This window comes from Bufo gargarizans, unplaced genomic scaffold, assembly GCF_014858855.1.
Source record: "Bufo gargarizans isolate SCDJY-AF-19 unplaced genomic scaffold, ASM1485885v1 original_scaffold_976_pilon, whole genome shotgun sequence".
Taxonomy (NCBI): Eukaryota; Metazoa; Chordata; class Amphibia; order Anura; family Bufonidae; genus Bufo; species Bufo gargarizans.
The window spans coordinates 166,056-186,996 of NW_025334779.1; the positions used below are offsets into that span (position 1 = coordinate 166,056).

The following is a 20,941-nucleotide window of genomic DNA, read 5'->3' on the forward strand; positions in this document are numbered from 1 at the left end:
CCATGGCCGGGACGACGGGTGGGTGCCCGTGTAGGGCACCACCTCGCTATCCAGATGTGGCGGCGCAATCATAGCCGCATCTGCAGCCATTCAGCCTCATAGGCTTCAGGCCGCTAGGCTGAAGCCTATGAGGCAGTACAGTGGCGCAAGAGGGCACAACGACGTCACCGTGCCCACCTGCGTTGGGACATGGTAACACGGGGCACAGATCAGAAGAGCTCTGTGCCCTGCAGCACAGATGGCGGTGGGGGAGTGGGCATTTTTTATTTTGTTTTTTTACTTTAAGCAATGGCACTAGTAGTACTGGGGACACAAACGAAGGGGGCAGAGGAGCATCTGTAATACCTAGCACTATAGGGGGGTGCATTATATATTGGCTGTACGGGGGGCATTATACACTGGCACTGAGAGTTACATATTGGCACTGGTGGGAGCGTAGCATTATATACTGTAATTGTATACTGGCTGTATGGGGGGACATTATATACTGGCAGTACAGGGGGCATGGAGGAGCATTTTTTATATATATATATATATATACGGGCACTATGGGTGACAGAGGAGCATTATATACTAGAACTACAGGAGGCATATGTATACTGGCAGGTGGAGAAGTATTATATACTGGAACTATGTATATAATACTATATAATGCAAGGGACACTATAGGAGGGGCATAATAAATATTGGGGCGCTGGTGGCATTATTACTTATACTGTGGGAGCATTATTATTACAGGGTACAATATAGAGGGCATTGCTACTAATGGGGGCACTCTTGGGGAGTATTATCACGGTTTGGCACTGTTATATCTGAGAGTATAGTGTTTGTTGGCATGGAGGAGCACAGTGGGCACAGTATATACTTTGTCTTGTCCCTGCTTGGTACGTTTATGGGGGCTATATACCTGAACGAAACAGGATTTTTATTTGTATGATCTTATTGATAACGATAGTCAAAGTCATACTGATTAAAATAAGCTACACAGCACCAGCTAAAGGAGAAAGGTTCCTGGGCATAGGAGCTTACACTCTAGTTACAGTAGCAGACAGTTTACACAGATTTTGGTGATTGGTTCTGAGCTAGGTTGTGTTCAGACATGGCAGCTCTGCTATTCTACAGTATATTAGAAAAGAGAAGTGGCGCACTGGATTGGTGCTGACACGGGAGGTGCTCTCAGTAAAAAGGATATCACCCTTCCTTTAAATAGAAAATCAATAATAAAAAGATACTGGGCACTCTCTAACTAATGGAACCTAATAGTTTAATAAAATACATCATATACACTTCAATACATTAAGCATAAAAATACGTATAATAACGAAAAAAATAATAATAAAATAGGTTCCTTCACCTATTGGTACCAATAAAAATGTGTGTTTGTTAAAATAGAATGAATGGCCTCTAGGTATTTGGGGTGTAGATCACTCCTTGAGGTATGTGTCCTTAGGACGAATGACTTTATATAAAACCGCAAGAACAAGTGGTCGCAATCAGAATTGATGCAGTGATTATATTGAGCGGCGTCCCGCTGTTACTCACTGTTAAATTCCTGCGTTAAGCTCCCCTGTTGTAAAAGTCCTTTGAATCAGGGATTTCGCCGACAGTCCGCGGTTCCCCTGCTGTTTCTCTAGCGTCGCTCCGTAGATGAAAGAGCCGGCGCTTAGATGTTGTCACAGCCTCCCTTTCTCGCGCTGCACTCGTTGTGCTGGTGAGCGTGTTTAGATGTTAAAATCCGTTCCCAGAGAGTGCGCGTCAAGACTGTGGTTGCAGCAGCAGAGGTTCCAATAATGGCGGTATAATAGTCCTCGATGTCCAAATGTAACGGGGGTCCTGGCACCAAACGCGTTTCGGGGTCTATTGTTACCCCTTCCTCAGTGGCAACGAGTGCAGCGCGAGAAAGGGAGGCTGTGACAACATCTAAGCGCCGGCTCTTTCATCTACGGAGCGACGCTAGAGAAACAGCAGGGGAACCGCGGACTGTCGGCGAAATCCCTGATTCAAAGGACTTTTACAACAGGGGAGCTTAACGCAGGAATTTAACAGTGAGTAACAGCGGGACGCCGCTCAATATAATCACTGCATCAATTCTGATTGCGACCACTTGTTCTTGCGGTTTTATATAAAGTCATTCGTCCTAAGGACACATACCTCAAGGAGTGATCTACACCCCAAATACCTAGAGGCCATTCATTCTATTTTAACAAACACACATTTTTATTGGTACCAATAGGTGAAGGAACCTATTTTATTATTATTTTTTTCGTTATTATACGTATTTTTATGCTTAATGTATTGAAGTGTATATGATGTATTTTATTAAACTATTAGGTTCCATTAGTTAGAGAGTGCCCAGTATCTTTTTATTATTGATATTCTACAGTATATGTTGGGATTACGTACCGCAGGAGTGATTCCTGGTCTATAGCATGGGAAATCAGTGCCATACACTTAAACACCCCTCCTTTTTAGGATGGAGGAGTAAAGCAATATCAAAGCAGTTTACTTCACGCCGTCCCACAGTCCACCCTACACAAGAAAACATTTTCTCTAGTTCTAATGAGGACAGGAACCTGATGCATGGTCAGCACCTTACAATAGTGATGACTGTGGTGCTGCAGGATTAACCCTGTGCGTCAGTAATAATCAGTTTGGACCTTTTTATGGCACGGACACACTGAGGGGTCACCATAATGTGGCTGCAACAGCGCCAATATAACGTTTTATAGCAAATCACCGAAGATTTCAAGCTGATTGTTAATTGCTGCACAGGTGAATAGCAGTTTTGCCCACCAATTACACACATATTTGAAAACTGCATGCCAGTGCATTTCAAGGGTGCCTAGTGGCCAGGGCCGGCATCAGCACCTGGAATACCCGGGCAAGTGCAGGGGCCCAGTGCTTCTGGGAGGGGGGTGCACTGACGTAGCTATAGGGGGTCTCAACTGTCGCAGTTGCAACCATCCCACTAAGCCAGGGGGACCCACAGGGCCCCCCTTGCCAGTGGCACTGTGCGTCTTATAAAGCGAATGCTAGTGAGCGCCTCCCTTGCCAATGGCGCTGTATTTTTTGCTGTATAAGATGGAGTGCGTCTTATAAAGCGAATACTAGTGAGCGCCCCGCCTTGCCAATGGCGCTGTATTTTTTGCTTTATAAAGCGAATACTAGTGAGCACTTTTATATGTTAGTTTTTGTATTGGTGCACATTATAGGGGTATTTTTTGTGTTGGCTCACATAAGGAGGGTATTTTTTTTTACTGGCGCACATGCCCTGTCTATTGTATTCAACAACATCTATAATAAATGCAGTTCCATTGCCTCGTGTGTCGTGCCAAATGCCACAAGGGGGCCCACTGAGACTTTATCGCCCAAGGGCCCACATGAGCCTGGAGCCGGCCCTGCCGGTGGCTGTACCCTACTGTCAGATAAGCAACCTGCACTAGTATATCAGGCTACAGAATTGGCTGCCTAGAACAATGCTCCTCAAAATGGGAAGCGCCCCCCAGCTCTGAGGGCAGTTATTACAGAAATAATTACAGCACCTTCTGTGGCAGCCCACATCGGGCGAGCAGTTGCTCAAGTAACAAACATACCCCTGGCTGTCACCCTGCCGACTCGAAATGGGCAAGGTGGTCAGCGACTATGGGCGCAACATCGTGGCTGCCTTGAACCTGGGCAAAATAACACATGCTCCCTGCATGGCGCACGTCATCAACCTAGTGGTGCAGCGCTTTCTAAATAAGTACACTGGCTTGCACAAGGTGCTGGCAAAGTTTAAGCCACTCTTATGTGGCGAGGAACGCTCCTCTGGACCTGGAGCAACAAAAACGGCCTGCTACTGCACCGCCTAATCCGCGACGTGTTAATTCGACATTGCACATGCACGAGCGTCTGTATGAGCAGCGGAAAGCCATGAATGATTTTGTCATGCACCAGACAGCCTTAGCAGCTGAAGGAGGAAGATGAGGATGAGAAGCTGACACAGCAAGAGAAGGAGTTGGAGGAGCAAGAGGACGACATTGCACCGGCCAAGACACCCAATTGTCTCAGTGGGGGGCGGAGCCAAAAGAAGTTGCTCCTCTTGCACACTAGCCAGAATGGCCACCTGTATGCTCGCTTTCTTACGTAGTGACAGGTGTATCGTTGAAAGAGTACCTTTAAATAGAATGGAACTTACCATTCCATTCTCCCCCTTTTGAGCAGAAGTGGGCTAGTCCTGTTTCCTACCAAGGAAGAGGTTGCAGGGAGCTGTAGGGAGTTTCGTTTTAGAGTCCAGAGGAAGAAGACATGGCGCAGTGAGGGGAGCGTTCCACCCTCCTTCTGCAGGAGTCTTCCAGGGAGAGCAGCTTGGAAACCACCCCGACTCATTGCAGTTCATAGACTTGAGTATTACGAGGGTGTCGACAGCCAAAGGCACCCCACTCAACGGTACCAAAAGGTTCAGTAACCAGACTGAAGCCAGAGATTAGCACATCAGAGAGGGAAAATAAAGTAAGTTTACCTGTCAGTTTATCCTGCTGGAGCCAAGAGAAAGATCAAACAGTGTTTGGATGACACATGTTTATTCAAGTAAAAACCATTAAACTTTACCAAGTCTGGACTCTACTTACTCCACCAACTACAACTCTTTTGTTGCTAGGGAGCCTAACCCCCGGAGCGACAGTATGCAGGTAGGAGCACCATGACACAAACTATTAGGGCCACAATATACCAGTTGACATTCGTAAACCCTGGGATTTGATTGCCCTCGGGGTCGCCCGTAGCACTCCACCCCCTGCAGAGTCACCTCTCTCCCGCCACAACGAGCAGCAGAGTAGCAGCAGCAGCCATTTCAGTTTCCTCAACATGATGGAGCAGTTTTTCCACGTGCCGCACCCGGCTAAGGCCAGTCAGCAAGCCTACAGCTCCTGGCTCAATGACCAGGTTCAGGCCACCGAAATTATAGTCAGTCTCTGTTGCATACCCAGTTACCTGACCCCATGGATTTCTGGGCAGGAAGACTAAAACAGTGGCCCGAACTGGCAGAGCACGCTCTCTATCTTCTTTCTTGCCTTGACTCCAGTGTCATCTCGGAGATGGTTTTCAAAGCTGCAGGGGGCGCGGTGAGAGGTGAGACCCAACCGAACCAAGTTGTTCTTCACCAGTGACCAAAACATCACTTTTGTCAAAAGGAACCAAGCCTGGATTCAGGAGGATTTTCACACTCCTCCGGCTGATTCCAATGTATAGACCTCGCCTTTTATTTCTTTTTGGGAGGGGTGGTTAACACAGTTGACTTTTTTTTTTTTTGTGTGCCCGATCTTGCCACTCTTGCTGTCTGTTTGTCTGCCTGTTTGGCTGCTACTGCGGCCTGCATCATGCCACTAATGCCACTTCCCAACCATTAAATTTTGTACGGCTGCTACTGCGGCCTGCATCATGCCACTTGCCAACCATCACGTTCCCCCAAGCCACTTTTTTTTCTTTTTTTTTTTACTCTCATAACACCATGTGTGTTTAAACATAATCTGCCCCTCGATAAGGAACCATTTTTGAAAGCTTTGGCTTGAAAAAGCGTGAGACGTGCCAGCGCAGTGTCTAACTAAAAACGCTGCATGATAACACTGTCAAATGTGCATTTACCCCCAGCTATGTATGTCAGAGTCACTCAGACATCACTTACTATTGCTGTCATTGCGTTCCAGAGTTTGGGGAGAGGGGATGGTGGATGGGGAAATTTTTTTTGAAAAAAATAAACAAAAAGAGATGTTTTCTTAAAACGGAGTCCTAAGAGTCTATACGCCAACTTTCAGGGCAACTGGAGCAACTACAGTTCGGCCGGAATCAATTTGAGTCCGAACCAAACTTTTTCAAAAATTCTGCGAACCGGACCCGAAACGAATCTCGACTGGTTAGCTCTTCTCTATTTGGGATATTACTAGACAAAACAGAACAAAAAATATTATAGAAAAAACTAAAATTCCACAGAATTTGACTCCAGTGTGTGGCATTCATAAGGATGACTAAATTCCCACAAGCTAGAATGTGGAATGTAATTGACTTTCATGTATGTAATTACTCCTTGTCTTGTGACATGTCCCACCTGTCGGCATCACATAAGAACTCTGTTCAGCCCCCTCACTAATCATCACAGCCATGACTGAGAAAAGATCTCGCAGTTCTTCCAGAGAGCCTCCTCAGAAACAGAGGGACTCCGCTGGCCAAGGGTCGAAAAGAGAAAAGAAGGAAAGTCAAGGCTCAGGAAGATCCAGGAGCGGACGGGCTAGAGAACCCACAAAGAATGACACTAAGGTATCTACTGTGGTGGATGTGGACGATGTGGTGGCTTCAGATGAGGAGACAGAAATTATAGGTCTTCTGGAGGGCGAGCAAAAGGATGAAGGTAAGGAATCGGACAGACTAACATGTTAAAGGGGTTGTCCGTTTTTCTCATATTGATGACCTATCCTCAGGATAGGTCATCAATATCAGATTGGCGGGGGTCTGACTCTTGGGATCTGTTGTTTGAAGAGACTGCATACAAGAGGCTTGTTTTCTTCACTGTTCACCAGTTCGTTAGTGAAGCGGCAGAGCAGTGTGACTACAGCTTCTCCGTCCCAAACATCTGATATCCTTTTGATAGAAAGCATAGTTATTTACTTTATTTTACTGTGACTCCTTTTTTAAGTTTCAACAAGGGACTTCATTTACTTGCTTGTGCTCTGTATATCAAAGCATTATTGCTATTATCTATTGGACCGTGTCTTTGTCATGTCATAATAGGCGTACAGCCATGACTGGGGCCATTTTAAAGCAGTTTTTCCAGCCAAAAGTAGTAATCTGAAATAAGAGGGCTCCTATAACTCTTTTAGTCATACTTCTCCTCCTTGTAGGGTTCTTTTCTGCTGCAGATCCTGCGACGCACGGCAATGGCCATGGGTCCCTTAAAGCAAATGTTTTTCGTGACGCCAGTTTCAATGAAGCAACAAGGGCACAAGGCTCCTTTTAGTGATGTAGTAGATGGTACCTAGGCGTAGGAATGCCAGAGTGGTGTAGGGTGACCTAAATGTCCTTTAATGTTGCTTCACGTGTCACGGTGCTCATACCTGGATACGCTGGAACCCAGGCATTGTCATCCGAAGCAGAGCAGAAAAAGGGTATTAATCGAGGGAGATTGGAATAAATAGAGTCCAGAACTTGTGATGAAGTTCAATAACAGCTTTACTTGAATAAACGTTTCTCCAACAGTTTTGGGCTTTGTCTTGGTTCCCAGCAGGCGTTAGCATTAACTCTGGCAGGCAAACAAACTCAACTCTACTACATCTGTTGCTCTCTGGCTCTGCTGTGCTGACAAGCTTTCTGTAGAACTTTGCTTCTTACTTTATGCTGCAACTTGTCTCTGTAGTCTGACTCTAGACCAGTACCAGGGAAAACTTTCTCCTGGCTTCAGAGGCTCCAAGCTGAGGCCTCAATATCCAGCAGAGCTGAAGGTGCTCCAGCTGGCTTAGGCAGGAACCGTTTAGCAGGGATATGGACCTGCTTCCTTCCCCAAGCAGGGGGTGCTCTCCACTGACTTCTAACTAACTAAACTCCTCCTTAGAGGCAGAGAAGAGAATGGAAAGAAGGTTTCATCCTCTGCAAATGTAGCTCTGCCATGCTTGCTGCCACCTTCTGGTGAACCAAGTACATTACATGAACAATAACAGTTACATTGGAATAGCAATGCCCATTGTAGTGGACTGAAATAAATGCATAAGATGACACTGTGTTAGCCAATAGAAGACAGTAGCGGGGTGCACAGTGGTAATGGCACTCTGTGTCATTGAAATCCCAGCACAGTATAATGTATGATTCCTATGTACTGATACCTACAGTTTATTACTAAAAATTGTGTTTCCTCAGCTGTGAAGTCTACAGGTCTCAGAGTATGTGAAGTGCTCCTCACTTTTTGTTGTATGCTGCTGGCCATCCTGACCTTCCCTGTATCCATCTGGTTTTGCATCAAGGTAAGATTAAACACAGTGATAATGATTAGGAAGAAGGCACAGCTGAAATAACGCATGTAGACAGAAAAATGTCCTGCTGCAGTTACTCCTAAAAGTCCCACCGGCTGGCTATGTCATTACAAGCCTCCTAAGGGCGGTTTCATACGAGCATGTGTGCAATGGGCTGCCCCCCAGGGGCGATCAAGTCCCAGTGTTTAGGAATGCTAAATGGTGATGCAGCCCTAATAGTTTGTGTCACGTTGCTCCTACCTAGATACTGTCACTCACCGGGGTTAAGCTCCATAGCAACAAAGGAGTTGTACTTGGTGGAGTAAGTAGAGTCCAGACTTGGTGAAGTTTAACGGTTTTTACTTGAATAAACTTGTGTCATCCAAGCAATACTTGATCTTTCCCTTGGCTCCAACAGGCTAAGGGTGAACTGGCAGGCAAACTTGAATACTTTGCTAATCTCTGGCTTCAGTCTGGTTCCTCTCAGCTTCAGTTACTGCTTCTTATAAGAGTGAGGTATCATGTGACCCGTTTTCCTACGTAGGGTATCTTTGGCACAGTTTTCCCCCCAGAGGTATATATAAAAGTCCTTTTATATATCAGGAGTGGGCTTCTCTCTGAGCTGCTTTCCCAAAGCTCCTGCAGCATTGAGTGTAAAACACTCCCTCACCACACCATGCTGCTTCACTCTCTCACTCCAACTCTCAACTCCACTCCATCCTCGACTCTCCTCTCTCGGTTGACTATCTTCCTGCAACCCCTCCTTAGTAGGAAGCAGGACTAGCCTACTTTTGCTAAAAGGGGGAGAATGGAATGGTAAGTTCCATTCTATCTAAAGGTAATTTCTGCCAGATACACTGCCACCTGCTGGACAACCAGGCACAGTAATTGTGCTTACAATACTTAACAGTTACATAACAATATTATTAAGGCACAGTATCAGAGGACCTGGAATTAAACACACAGATGACATTCTTTGCTAGCCATTAGAGACAGTAGCTAGGTGTAGGAATGGTAGGATCATAGTGACAGCTTTATGTCACTATGATTCTGTAGCTGTAAGGTCATGCAGAGGCACACAGCATTATAAACCAGTATAATGCCATGCGCTCCTACAAGACGAGAAGTGTCCAGAACGGAAGATCATGCTTACACACCGAGAGTGATTCCCGCACTGCACACGCTGAAAATGCCCTAAAGCTGCATCAGTCAGTGTTTGGTCAGTGTTTAATCAATGATCGTAAGCCACATTCGGGAGTGGAACATACATAGAAATAAGGTATGTTGATGGAAATCACTGACTGAAAGCAGCATTAGGCCTCTTTCACAGGACCGTATGGCTTTTTCAGTGTTTTGCGGTCCATTTTTCACAGATCCGTTGTTCAGTTTTCATTGTTTCCGTTGTGTTTCCGTTTCTGTTCCATTTTTTTTCCATATGGCATATACAGTATACAGTATTTACATAGAAAAAATTGGGCTGGGCATAACATTTTCAATAGATGGTTCCGCAAAAACGGAACGGATACGGAAGACATACAGATGCATTTCCGTATGTATTCCGTTTTTTTGCGGACCCATTGACTTGAATGGAGCCACGGAACGTGACTTGCGGGCAATAATAGGACATGTTCTATCTTTCAACGGAACGGAAATACGGAAATGGAATGCATACGGAGTACAGTACATTCTGTTTTTTTGTGGAACCGTTGAAATGAATGGTTACGTATATGGTCCGTATATGGAACACAAAAAAACGTCCCGTAAACGGAAAAAAAAAAAGGCTTTAGGATCATGTGTAATTGAAGGCAAGGACTGCCTCGCTGCACATGCACCAAAGGAGGCTTTTGACGATGTATCCGCTCTCTGGGATGTCAGTGAGGCCAGGAGGGGGACCGGCCAACGTGTCTCCTTGGGAGAGCAGCTCCACCCCTTTGACTCCTTACTTGCACTCGAATGCATCAAAGTTCTTTTTCTTCATTATGCAAAAGACAGAAGATAATAATTATCATCATTAAATGGGTTATCCTGGAAAAGATAATGATATATATATCTGTGTGAATGCTAGTAAAACACCAAGGGTCACTGCCAGCAGTCATCTTTTAGCTCACATATGCAGTACAGCCTTCCGGCAGGCTGTTGCGCGCCTTGGTTTTTGTCCTGCCGATCTTCGGCATGTTTGCCTGGTTGCAGCCGGATCTCTGCCAGTCCCCATTATAGTTAACGGGGCTGGCGGGCATTCTGGTAGTATGTGGCAATGCCTGATCCGGAGAACAGCCTCTCTTAACGCTAGTGTGAAACTAACCTGTCCGTTTTCATAGAAAAGGCCTTAGTTCATAATACAGGTTGCCACAAATGGCAGTCTGCATTCTGCTGATTTCCAAATGTGTGGCAGTATTTTATTTTTGCTTAAAGGTTTGTCTCAGCAGTTATTAGACCACCACCCAGAATAATCAAAATTTCAATGTTCTTCCTTATAGATTTTGAGAGAATATGAACGTGTTGCTATTTTCCGTCTTGGACGCTTGTTGCCGGGACGTGCCAGAGGACCTGGTAATAAAGACTGTTTATTATGTTATATAAAATGCATCTCTGCTATTTAATTTGTAATTCCTATTTTTAAAGTGAATCTGTCAGCAGTTTTGACCATGCAGAACTGCTGACAGCACTAGGTATGGGCTGGGGAGAGCAGGAAATATGCCATTATGGCATAACTAGCCATAATGGCTGCTACAGGGCCAACGCCAACAGGGGCCCCAGACCACTAGGCCTGTCTGATGTCATCATCATGTGACCATTGTAGGAAGAGAGGGCTCAGCAGTGCAGAGGAGAAGGACTTTGTGACATCACAGGGTCACGTCACATTAGAAGCCTTGATCCAAAATTCACCATCCAACTCACCGTGATTAGGCTTAGTCATTATTATTATTTTTATATTATATTACTCATTTTTATGACCACAGAGCATGGGATGTAGATATTACCCTTCTGCTACATCCCGTGGCTGCTTTAAACCTATGTGACTTCAGCATGTCACGTGACCCTGTGACATCACAAGGTCCCTACGGCTCATGAAGTTTAGACAGTACCAGAGAAATGGTGAAGGACCTGCGTGATATCACGATGTGAGGGGGTGGAGCTCTACGTGGAAGAGAAGTTAGTGGTTTCTCTTCCACTATAAGTTGTCAAATACTAGGAGTTGTAGTTCTTTGCTTGTACTCACTTCCTGTAATGTTCTGAGCCATAACAACATCATAGAAATGCAGGGAGTTGTGGTTCTTTCCTCTTATACCCCTCCCCCTATAATAACATTCTAGCCATGCTGTACCATTCATTAATGCAAAGGGTCAGCAGTGAGGGAGCACAGTATGAAATCCACAGAAGGGGGAAAACTTGGTCTTCAGTAAGGAGGGAAATACAGGAGAGGAGAACAGCCCGGAGTAATGTCAGCAATGCATGATGGGAACTGTAGTCTGTATACACATGGACTGCTGCTTACGCCAAACTCACTTCTCAGATAAGAAGCTCAGAGGGGGCAACAGTGTAACAAAAATAGAGTAATTCTCCACATTTAGGATGTAGTACTAGTGTTGTACCGTTGTGCAGAGACCCTGAGACTTCTTTCAAGCTTCTCATCCAAATGCCAGACTAGACTAGAGTGACAGATTTCTCTATTTGCAGGGATCTTCTTTTATCTCCCTATTTTGGACAAATGTACCAAGTTAGACTTCCGTATAAAGACTTTTGAGGTTCCTTTCCACCAGGTAAATTTATGTATGTTCTTGATGTAAGGTCTATAAAAATGGCAGCTTGTGGTATCATTTATTTGCTAAAAGTCATGACAAACTGAGAAATGTGCATACTGATTTATTCACTTTCAATGTCACTATATGGGCTTGCACCTAAATATGATGACAAGGAGAACCTGAGTGGACTGGTTGTTAAAGCGGACCTTTCATGGGATTATGCGTTACAAACCGGTATGCTTACCAGATGCCCCTCCGTTTTGCCACTGTGCCCCCCCCCCCCCCCCCAGGTGTTTTTGTCACCTAATATGTTGATTTACACCATCGGTACAGGAAGAAGGAGACATTCAGTTTTCTCTTTGGGCGTCTCCTTCTTCCTGGCTGTGACCCCATCCAGTCGCAGCCGACCGAGTCACAGCCAAGGAGAAGGAGATGTCCATTGAGAAAACCAAATGTCTCCTCCTCCCTCTACCAATGGTCTAAATTAATATAGCAGGCGCCAAAAACAGCGGGGACACAGTGGTGGAACAGAGGGGTATTTTTCAAAATAAAATTGCATTTGTAGGGGCATACCAGTATGTAAGACATAATCCCATGAAAGGTCCGCTTTAAATGATCACTGCATTTCTTTAAAAGGGTTGGGGTTTTGTCAACCCCCCCCCCCCCCCCCCCTCCTGAACAGACCTGCTTCTTGGTGCTGGCTCCCAACTCCTTCACTCCACGGCCTGAGCTGCCCCCCTGGGCTCCTTGGCACCTATTTGTTGCTGCCAAAGGCAATTGAGGGGTGCAGCAGTGACCTGCTCATGTCAAAGGGTCACTTCTGCGGCCAGCGGCTTCATCCCCCTTGCGAATGGGCTAGGTTTTCACCTGTAAAACCACATCATTTGTTTCTCCTTTCTTTTATTAGATTGTCACTAAAGATTTAGTTACTTTGGAAGTTGATGCAATTTGTTACTACCGCTTTGAAAACGCTGCTCTGTTTCTGACCAGTGTGAGCAATGTCTCCAATGCCCTGCAGTTGCTAATCCAGAGCACTACAAAGCGTCTTCTGGCACACAGGTCTTTCTTAGACATCTTACTGGAAAGAAAAAGCATCGGAGAGGAAGTAAAGGTGAGAGCCTCATCTAGAGCCTATTCTATGTATATCTGCTATGTTGGTATCACCATTTGCTAATACTGTCATTCCTGTTATAAAAAGCATAGCCTGCATTTTGGTACATGGATGGCTGAAGACGGTTGGACAGAATGGTGCACTTCTTATTTGTTTTTACCAATGAACAATATTGGCCAATTATACTGTTACTTCTTGAAGGAGTCTTCCAGGACTAAAACATTGACGGCCTACCCTTATCTCTGAGAACCCTGCTGGTATCAGTAGTAATAAGTCAGAGCAACTGGACTTGTATTTTTTCTTGAGGATGTCTTGCTAATCATCTAACTGTCTTTTTTCAATTAGAAAGAAAAGTTCAGTTGCTCTGATGACCTGGATGAATCAGAACCTCCACAAGCAGATATCCAGGCATATTGGCTCATGGGTCTGGTATTGCGGCTCAGCCCCATTTACTTGAAATGCTAAAGGGGGTTTCTGAGATTTTTGATCTGATGACTTCCTCTGGATCCACCGATAGGCTGTTTGAGAAGGCAGCGTCCCTCTCAATAGAGCAGTGGCCTTCTTGCTGCTTTCCCTAGGCCGAGTGACATCACCTTCATCAGTCACGTGGCCTAGGCGCAGCTCAGCCACATGGAAGTGAATAGGGCTGAGCGTGATACCAAGCAACGCTGCTATACAACGTACAGGGCTGTGCTTGGTGAGCATGGAGAATGCCGCAGGGCTCACAGGAGCGCCAGTGCTTTCTCAGGCAGCTGATCAGTGTGGGTCCCAGGTGCCGGACCCCTACCGATCAGATACTTATGACCTATCCAGAGGATAGGTCATCAGTATTAAAATCTCTGAAAACCTGTTTAACTAGCAATCTTTCCATCCATCATGTTACCATCCATACCCTTTTTAAAGGAGTTCTTGGGGTTTACACTATTGATGGCCTACCTCGTCAACATCAGATTGGTGGGGGCTGAATCTCAGCACCCTTGGTTATCATCTGTCTGAAGGGTCCATGGCCTCAGCTGTTTATACTGCACACCGTCTACTTAGTAGTGGCCATCCAGGGTTTTGCACAAGACAGGTCATCAATATTGGGAACCTGTCATCAACTTTACTGAGGGCAGCATAAAATAGTTATAGAAATGCTGATTTCTGCGGTGTGTCACTCATGAGCTAAAAGTTGTAAGTGGTTGCTGAGAACCAGCATCATAATCATTGCCGCCCAGGCCTTGAAAAGAGTCAAATCTACCTGAGAAGAGTCCTGGTTATTCCTAATCTCCTGCCCTCTCACCCATCTGCTGATGATTGGCAGTTCTCTCCTAGAGAGAAAGGGAGAAAACTAGGTAGAAGACTGTCAGTCATCAGCAGGTGGCAGGAGAGCAGGAATTCATGAATAACCAGGACTCTTCTCAGGTGGCCGGGACTCTTTTCCAGGCCCAGTCTGCAATGATTGTGATGTTGGTTCTCGGCAACCACTTACTTTTAACTTTTAAATGCCAGATCACTGAAATCAACTCACCTGTCTCTACTTTATTCTGCCGTTAGTTTGGGCAGCATAAAGTTGATGACAGGTTCCCTTTAAGTAAATAGTATTTTCAACCTGATGATAAGATGGAATTATTAGGTACTAGAACTTCCAAGCATGGTGCATACTCTCTTTCAGAATCTAATATGATTGTGCAGAAGTTGGTACCTCCTTTACAAAATTGGCAGCTCACATGTACAAATCAACATATAGTGTGCCAAACCTGCAGCTCAATATTCAAGACTATCTGCATCCTATTGGTTAGACTATTATATTACTATAATATTACTATAATATACTACTCAGTCTGGAGTTTGAAGTCCAGGAGGCGGTCCTATCAGTGATTGACAGCTATCTCTGTATACAGTCATAGAGAGAAGGCTGTCAGTCACTGATAGGACCGCCTCCTGGACTTCAAAGTTTAGAATGAGCAGGATTAGGAATGTATAAAGTACAAGTTTACTGAATTCCATAAAACAATATATCAGTCTGCTCAGCCCATCTGGTTCTATAACATACTGCCTTCAGGTTCCCTTTAAAAGCATTGTACACCTTTCCGTGTACTGCATTGTACTCATTTTGAGCAAAAAATTATTTTTTTTAATTGGTCTTTAGTAAAAATATGGCATCCTTTTTTCTGACCAGAGCTGACATGCTCTAGTAGCACCCTTTTCCGTCAGACCAGGAGCAGACGGACTCCTTATCTCTGCTCTCTGACCTCCGAAACACTCATTAGGAGTTGGTGATCAGTGGTGATAAGAAATGACAAGTGCAAGCATATCGTACACTGTGTTAAAAAAAATATAAGTTTTAGCTGATGGATTTGCTAGAAAATCTGATTTTACCTCTTTACAGGTGGCATTGGATGCTGTGACATGTCACTGGGGGATCAAAGTGGAAAGAACAGAAATGTAGGTGTGAAAGCGTAATGGGGAACATTGGCTGAATGACGAAGTATTACTCAATCCACCTGAAAATCATCCTTATTGTGCTAAGCATCTTGGATAGCATTGCTATTGTAGTTGTTTGACACCATCAAGCCTTCTTTCAACAAGTTGGGATTGCTTGTGAATGATATACCATCCCTCATACTGTAGGTGGGCGCGCTGCTACTTATGATTTGTATCTTTAGATGCCAAAACATGTCCTAAAAGTCAAGATGCTGGCACTGGAACATCCACCAATCATAATAACAAGCTGGCTTTAGTCCTGGTGAGCAGTAAAATATCAGACTGAACAAAGGGGGACATTTACTATTCTATTTACACCACTTTTGCCCCTTTGCGCCGCTTTTCAGAAGTGGCGAGAAAAGAGGGCATGGCGAGAAGGGGAACAGGGCATCGCAGCAGGTCTGGCACATTTATCTTTATTCAAGTCAGCCTTCTGGTGTGAATAAAGACAGAAATGTACGGCAGCTAGGAAATCTTATCGACAGATGTGACTGCTGCACCCGAATGCTGGCCTCTGGGGAGCTTCACCATAACCATAAAGTTCAGACCAGGGATCAGCAATCTCCGGCATTCCAGCTGTTCTGAAACTAAAATTCCCAGAAGGCTCCATTCACTTTTATAGGAGTTAGAAGAACAGCCAAGCATGTTTACATGCTGAGAGTTGTAGTTTCACAGCAGCTGGAGTGCCGAAGGTTGCTGATCCCTGGTTTAGACATTGTTCAGCTGCAGATTTTGATGTAACATACAGATTTTGCTGCAGTTTTTACAGTTTTGTGTATTTGAAAATCCACCACGAGCTATAAAATTGATGTTGCTTTTTTTCTGCATCATGTGAATGTTTGCTGTTTTTTTTGTAAGAAGCACCAAGAATCCACAACAAATTTGCCATGTCAGAAAATTCCCTTAGGCCTTTTTCACACACGCGCGGGTGCAATGCATAAGGAGAACGCATTGCACCCGCACTGAATCTGGACCCATTAATTTCTATGGGGCTGTGCACATGAGCGGTGATTTTCGCGCATCACTTGTGCGTTGCGTGAAAATCGCAGCATGCTCTATGTTGTGCTACTTTCACGCAACGCAGGCACCATAGAAGTGAATGGTGCTTCGTGAAAATCATAAGCATCCGCAAGCAAGTGCGGATGCAGTGCGATTTTCACGCATGGTTGCTAGGAGACGATCGGCATGGGGACCCGATCTTTATTATTTTCCCTTACAACATGGTTATAAGGGAAAACAATAGCATTCTTAATACAGAATGCTAAGTAAATTAGGGATGGAGGGGTTAAAAAACAAAAAAATGAAACTCACCTCATCCACTTGTTCGCGAAGCCCGGCTTGTCTTCTTTCTTCTTCTTTGATGACCTGGGAGGAAAAGGACCTTTGGTGACGTGACTGTGCTCATCACATGGTCCATCACCATGGTGATGGGCTAAGTGATGGCCATGTGATGGCTCAGCGCTCATCACATGGTCCATCACATGGCCCATCACCATGGTGACGGACCATGTGATGAGCGCAGTGACGTCACCAAAGGTCCTTTTCCTCCAAGGTCCTCAAAGAAGAAGTATGAAGACAAGCCGGGCTTCGCGAACAAGTGGATGAGGTGAGTTTAATTATTTTTATTTTTTTAACCCCTCCATCCCTAATTTATTTAGCACTCTGTATTAAGAATGCTATTATTTTGCCTTATAACTATGTTATAGGGCAAAATAGGGTAATAAAATTTACACAACACCTAACCCAAACCTGAACTTCTGTGAAGAAGCTGGGTTCGGGTCTGGGTACCAAACATGCCGATTTTTCTCACGCGCGTGCAAAACGCATTAAAACACTTTGCACTCGCGGGGAAAAAATCGCACATTTTCCCGCAACGCGTCCGCATCTTTTCCTGCACGTCACCCGCAACGCCCGTGTGAAAGAGGCCTAAATGTTTTAAAAATGTAGAATGAAATTATCCTGAAAATGTAAAACATAAAGGAAACAAATTAACTAGGATTAGCTTTGTACTGGAAAAAAAATAATATTTCAATGTTATCATTACTATAATAGGCACTCAGATTACTTTTTGGAACCAATGGCTCCTAACTTTTTAACACAGTGGGGGTCATTCATCAATACCCCTGCAAGAGGCGTACACCTCATCATAAATGAAGTGCATCCTTTGGCAGTCCATGTGCCCAGACTGAAATATATGGCAGGTCATAGTTGACAGTTTCTGGCGTAGACATCATAGTAAGGCCTCTTTCAGACGGGCGTTGCGGGAAAAGGTGCGGGTGCGTTGCGGGAACATGCGCGATTTTTCCGCGCGAGTGCAAAACATTGTATTGCGTTTTGCACACGCGTGAGAAAAATCTGCATGTTTGGTACCCAAACCCGAACTTCTTCACAGAAGTTCGGGCTTGGGATCGGTGTTCTGAAGATTGTTTTTTTTCCCCTTATAACATGGTTATAAGGGAAAATAATAGCATTCTGAATACAGAACACATAGTAAAATAGCGCTGAAGGGGTTGAAAAAATAAAATTATAATTAACTCGCCTTAATCCACTTGATCGCGCAGCCGGCATCTCTTCTGGCTTCTTTCTTTGCTTTGTGAAGGAACAGGACCTGTGGTGACGTCACTCCGGTCATCACATGGTCCATCACCATGGTAAAAGATCATGTGATGACCGGAGTGACGTCACCACAGGTCCTTTTTCTGCACACAGCACAGAAGAGATGCCGGGCTGCACGAGCAAGTGAATTAAGAAGAGTTAAAAAAGTTAAAAAAGTTTTTTTTATTTTAACCCCTCCAGCGCTATTTTACTATGCAGAATTCTGAATGCTATTATTTTCCCTTATAACCATGTTATAAGGGAAAATAATAATGATCGGGTCTCCATCCTGATCGTCTCCTAGCAACCGTGCGTGAAAATCGCACCGCATCCGCACTTGCTTGCGGATGCTTGCGATTTTCACGCAACCCCATTCATTTCTATGGGGCCTGTTACATGAAAAACACACAAAATGATTTTTCTATGGGGCCTGTTACGTGAAAAACACCCAAAATGATTTTCACGCAACGCACAAGTGATGCGTGAAAATCACCGCTCATGTGAACAGCCCCATAGAAATGAATGGGTCGGGATTCAGTGCGGGTACAATGCGTTCAACTCACGCATCGCATCCGCGCGAAATACTCGCCCGTGTGAAAGGGGCCTAAATGACCCCACGTATCTCTTCACTATTCAATATTCACTTATGATATCATGCGTTCTTTGCTTCCCTCTTTAGAAAAGATGTTAAACTTCCTGAAGAAGTGAAGCAGTCGATGGCTGCAGAGGCAGAAGCACAAAGACATGCCAAAGTGAAGGTGACGGTAGATAATTCATGCCCTTTTCTATGGCACAGATTGTGTATATTGTAATATAAACTTTATTTTTTTCTGTGCGGCAGATTCTTGCAGCGGAATGCGAAAAAACGGTGTCAGAGTCACTCAAACTGGCAGCGGAGAGTTTATCAGGATCACCCACAGCAGTTCAGCTCCGGTATCTTCACACGTTACAGTGTATGACATCTGAGAAACCCGCCACCTTCCTTGTGCCGTTCCCTTTCGACCTCATGAACCTCAACATCACGCCAAATTTGCAGGCGAATAATTCAAAGACAGACAAACCTAAATCTGATACGGAAGCAGACCAGAATACGAAGAAGGATTCTCCGATGCTTTAAACCAAGGAAGTCATTGAATATATACGGACATCAAAAGGCAAAAAGACAAAAAGTGGAGGCGACATCCTTAATAGTCACATTTCTGCTTAAAAATTCCCAGCAGACTCCAAAAAATGAAAGCAACTGATTTCTATGGGTAACTCCTCCACCGTCTGTCTGATGTCATTTGGATTATTTGTTACGTTTATGTCTCCTCCTCTTATTAGTGACATATGGAAAATTACATATTTCTATATGTAGAGCCACAGTTAGCAAAACTGTCTAAGGGTACTTTCACACTAGCGTTATTCTTTTCCGGCGCTCAAATCCGGAAAAGAACTGATCAGTTTTATCCCCATGCATTCGGAATGGAGAGTAATCCGTTCAGGATGCATCAGGATGTCTTCAGTTCAGTCTTTTTGACTTTTCAGGACGGAGATAATACCGCAGCATGCTGGAACACTTGCCGGAATGCCGGATCTGGTATTTTTCCCATTGACATGCATTAATGCCGAATCCAGCCCCGAGTGTTCCAGCAAAATGGATCCGGCATTGCGGTCTGCGCATGCTCAGACCGCAAAGAATGTGAAAAAAATAAATGCCGGATCCGTTTTCCGGATGACACCGGAGAGACGGATCCGGCATTTCAATGCATTTGTCATACGGATGGGGATCCAGATCCGTCTGACAAATGCCATCAGTTTGCATGCGTTTTGACGGATCCGTCAGGCTGTTCCGGCGACGGTACTGCCTGCCGAATCCTCTGCCACAAGTGTGAAAGTACCCTAAAATAAATACTGTTTCTGTCGCTCACAGCAACCAATCAGAGCTCAACTTTAATTTCTTAAAGGGGTTTTCCAGGACTCATATTGATGACCTACCATCACGATAGGTCATTAATATCTGTTTGGTGGGGGCGCTCTGGTATCCCCTTCCTAGGCCAGTGATATCACATTCATCGGTCACATAGCCTAGGCTTGTGATGGCTAACCTCTGGCACTCCAGCTGTGGTAAAACTACAACTCCCAAAATGTACACTTGCTTGGCTGTTCTCAGAACTCCATAGAAATGAATGGAGCATGCTGGGAGTTGTAGTTTCACCACAGCTGGAGTTCTGGAGAGTAGCCATCACAGGCCTAGGCTATGTGACCGATGAACGTGATATCACTGGCCTAGGAAGGGGACACCAGAGCGCCCCCACCAATCAGATACTAATAAATAGGCCCTAGGCACATGCTTAGTATCATTTAGGCGAATGGCCCTGGGCTGCAATACCAAGCATATCCACTACATATTGAATAGCGCTGTGCTTGGTAAGCTGTCAGCAGGCTGCAGCACTCACTGAAGCTCCGCACCCTCTTCAAACAGCTGAACGGCAGGGTTGCCAGGTGTCAGACCACCATCAATCAGATACTAATGACTTATCCTGAGGATAGGCCATTAATATTGAATACAAAGAATACCCCTTTAAAGTGCTCTGGTAAAATAAAAGCTGCACTATGGTTGGTTGCTTTGGACAACAAAGACCGTTTTGCTAAATCTGCCTCTTTCATTTTGGCTATTGAGTTTTTGTAGCCGCCATGGGTATGCACCTTACAGTTGGATTTAAAATGTATACATACAATGCTAGACTTCTGCACCCAAAAACTTTGAAGGTGCTGTCCACCTCTTACTCATTTTATAATAAAAAAAGTTATGCAACTTTCTTTACTTTGTGTTTCGATTCCAAAACACTGGAAAACCTCTGTAAGTGAATATACCAGTATAGCACCCAGGGGCACTGTCAGGACGGAAAATACAGTGAAAAAATCCACTGTGGATTGTGCTGCAAATCCATAGCAAAAACACACGTATTACCGGTACATGCTATTTTTTACAATTAAAATGGCTGTGGATTTCAGCCCCTCCACTGTAAAGGGTGAATTCTGCACCAACCTTTCTGGTGGAACATAGGTCA

The 20,941-nt window shown here is 44.7% G+C and overlaps 1 protein-coding gene across 1 annotated transcript; it reads left to right on the forward strand.

Moving 5' to 3' along the window:
• Positions 1 to 5,075: 5,075 nt before the first annotated feature.
• Positions 5,076 to 19,364, forward strand: NPHS2 (NPHS2 stomatin family member, podocin). The gene is made up of 9 exons (XM_044275218.1): positions 5,076 to 5,109; positions 6,113 to 6,382; positions 7,882 to 7,985; positions 10,451 to 10,523; positions 11,652 to 11,734; positions 12,624 to 12,827; positions 15,199 to 15,254; positions 18,568 to 18,646; positions 18,730 to 19,364. The coding sequence occupies exons 1-9, from the start codon at positions 5,076 to 5,078 to the stop codon at positions 19,003 to 19,005; spliced, it is 1,179 nt and encodes a 392-aa protein (XP_044131153.1). The 3' UTR covers positions 19,006 to 19,364.
• Positions 19,365 to 20,941: the final 1,577 nt, after the last annotated feature.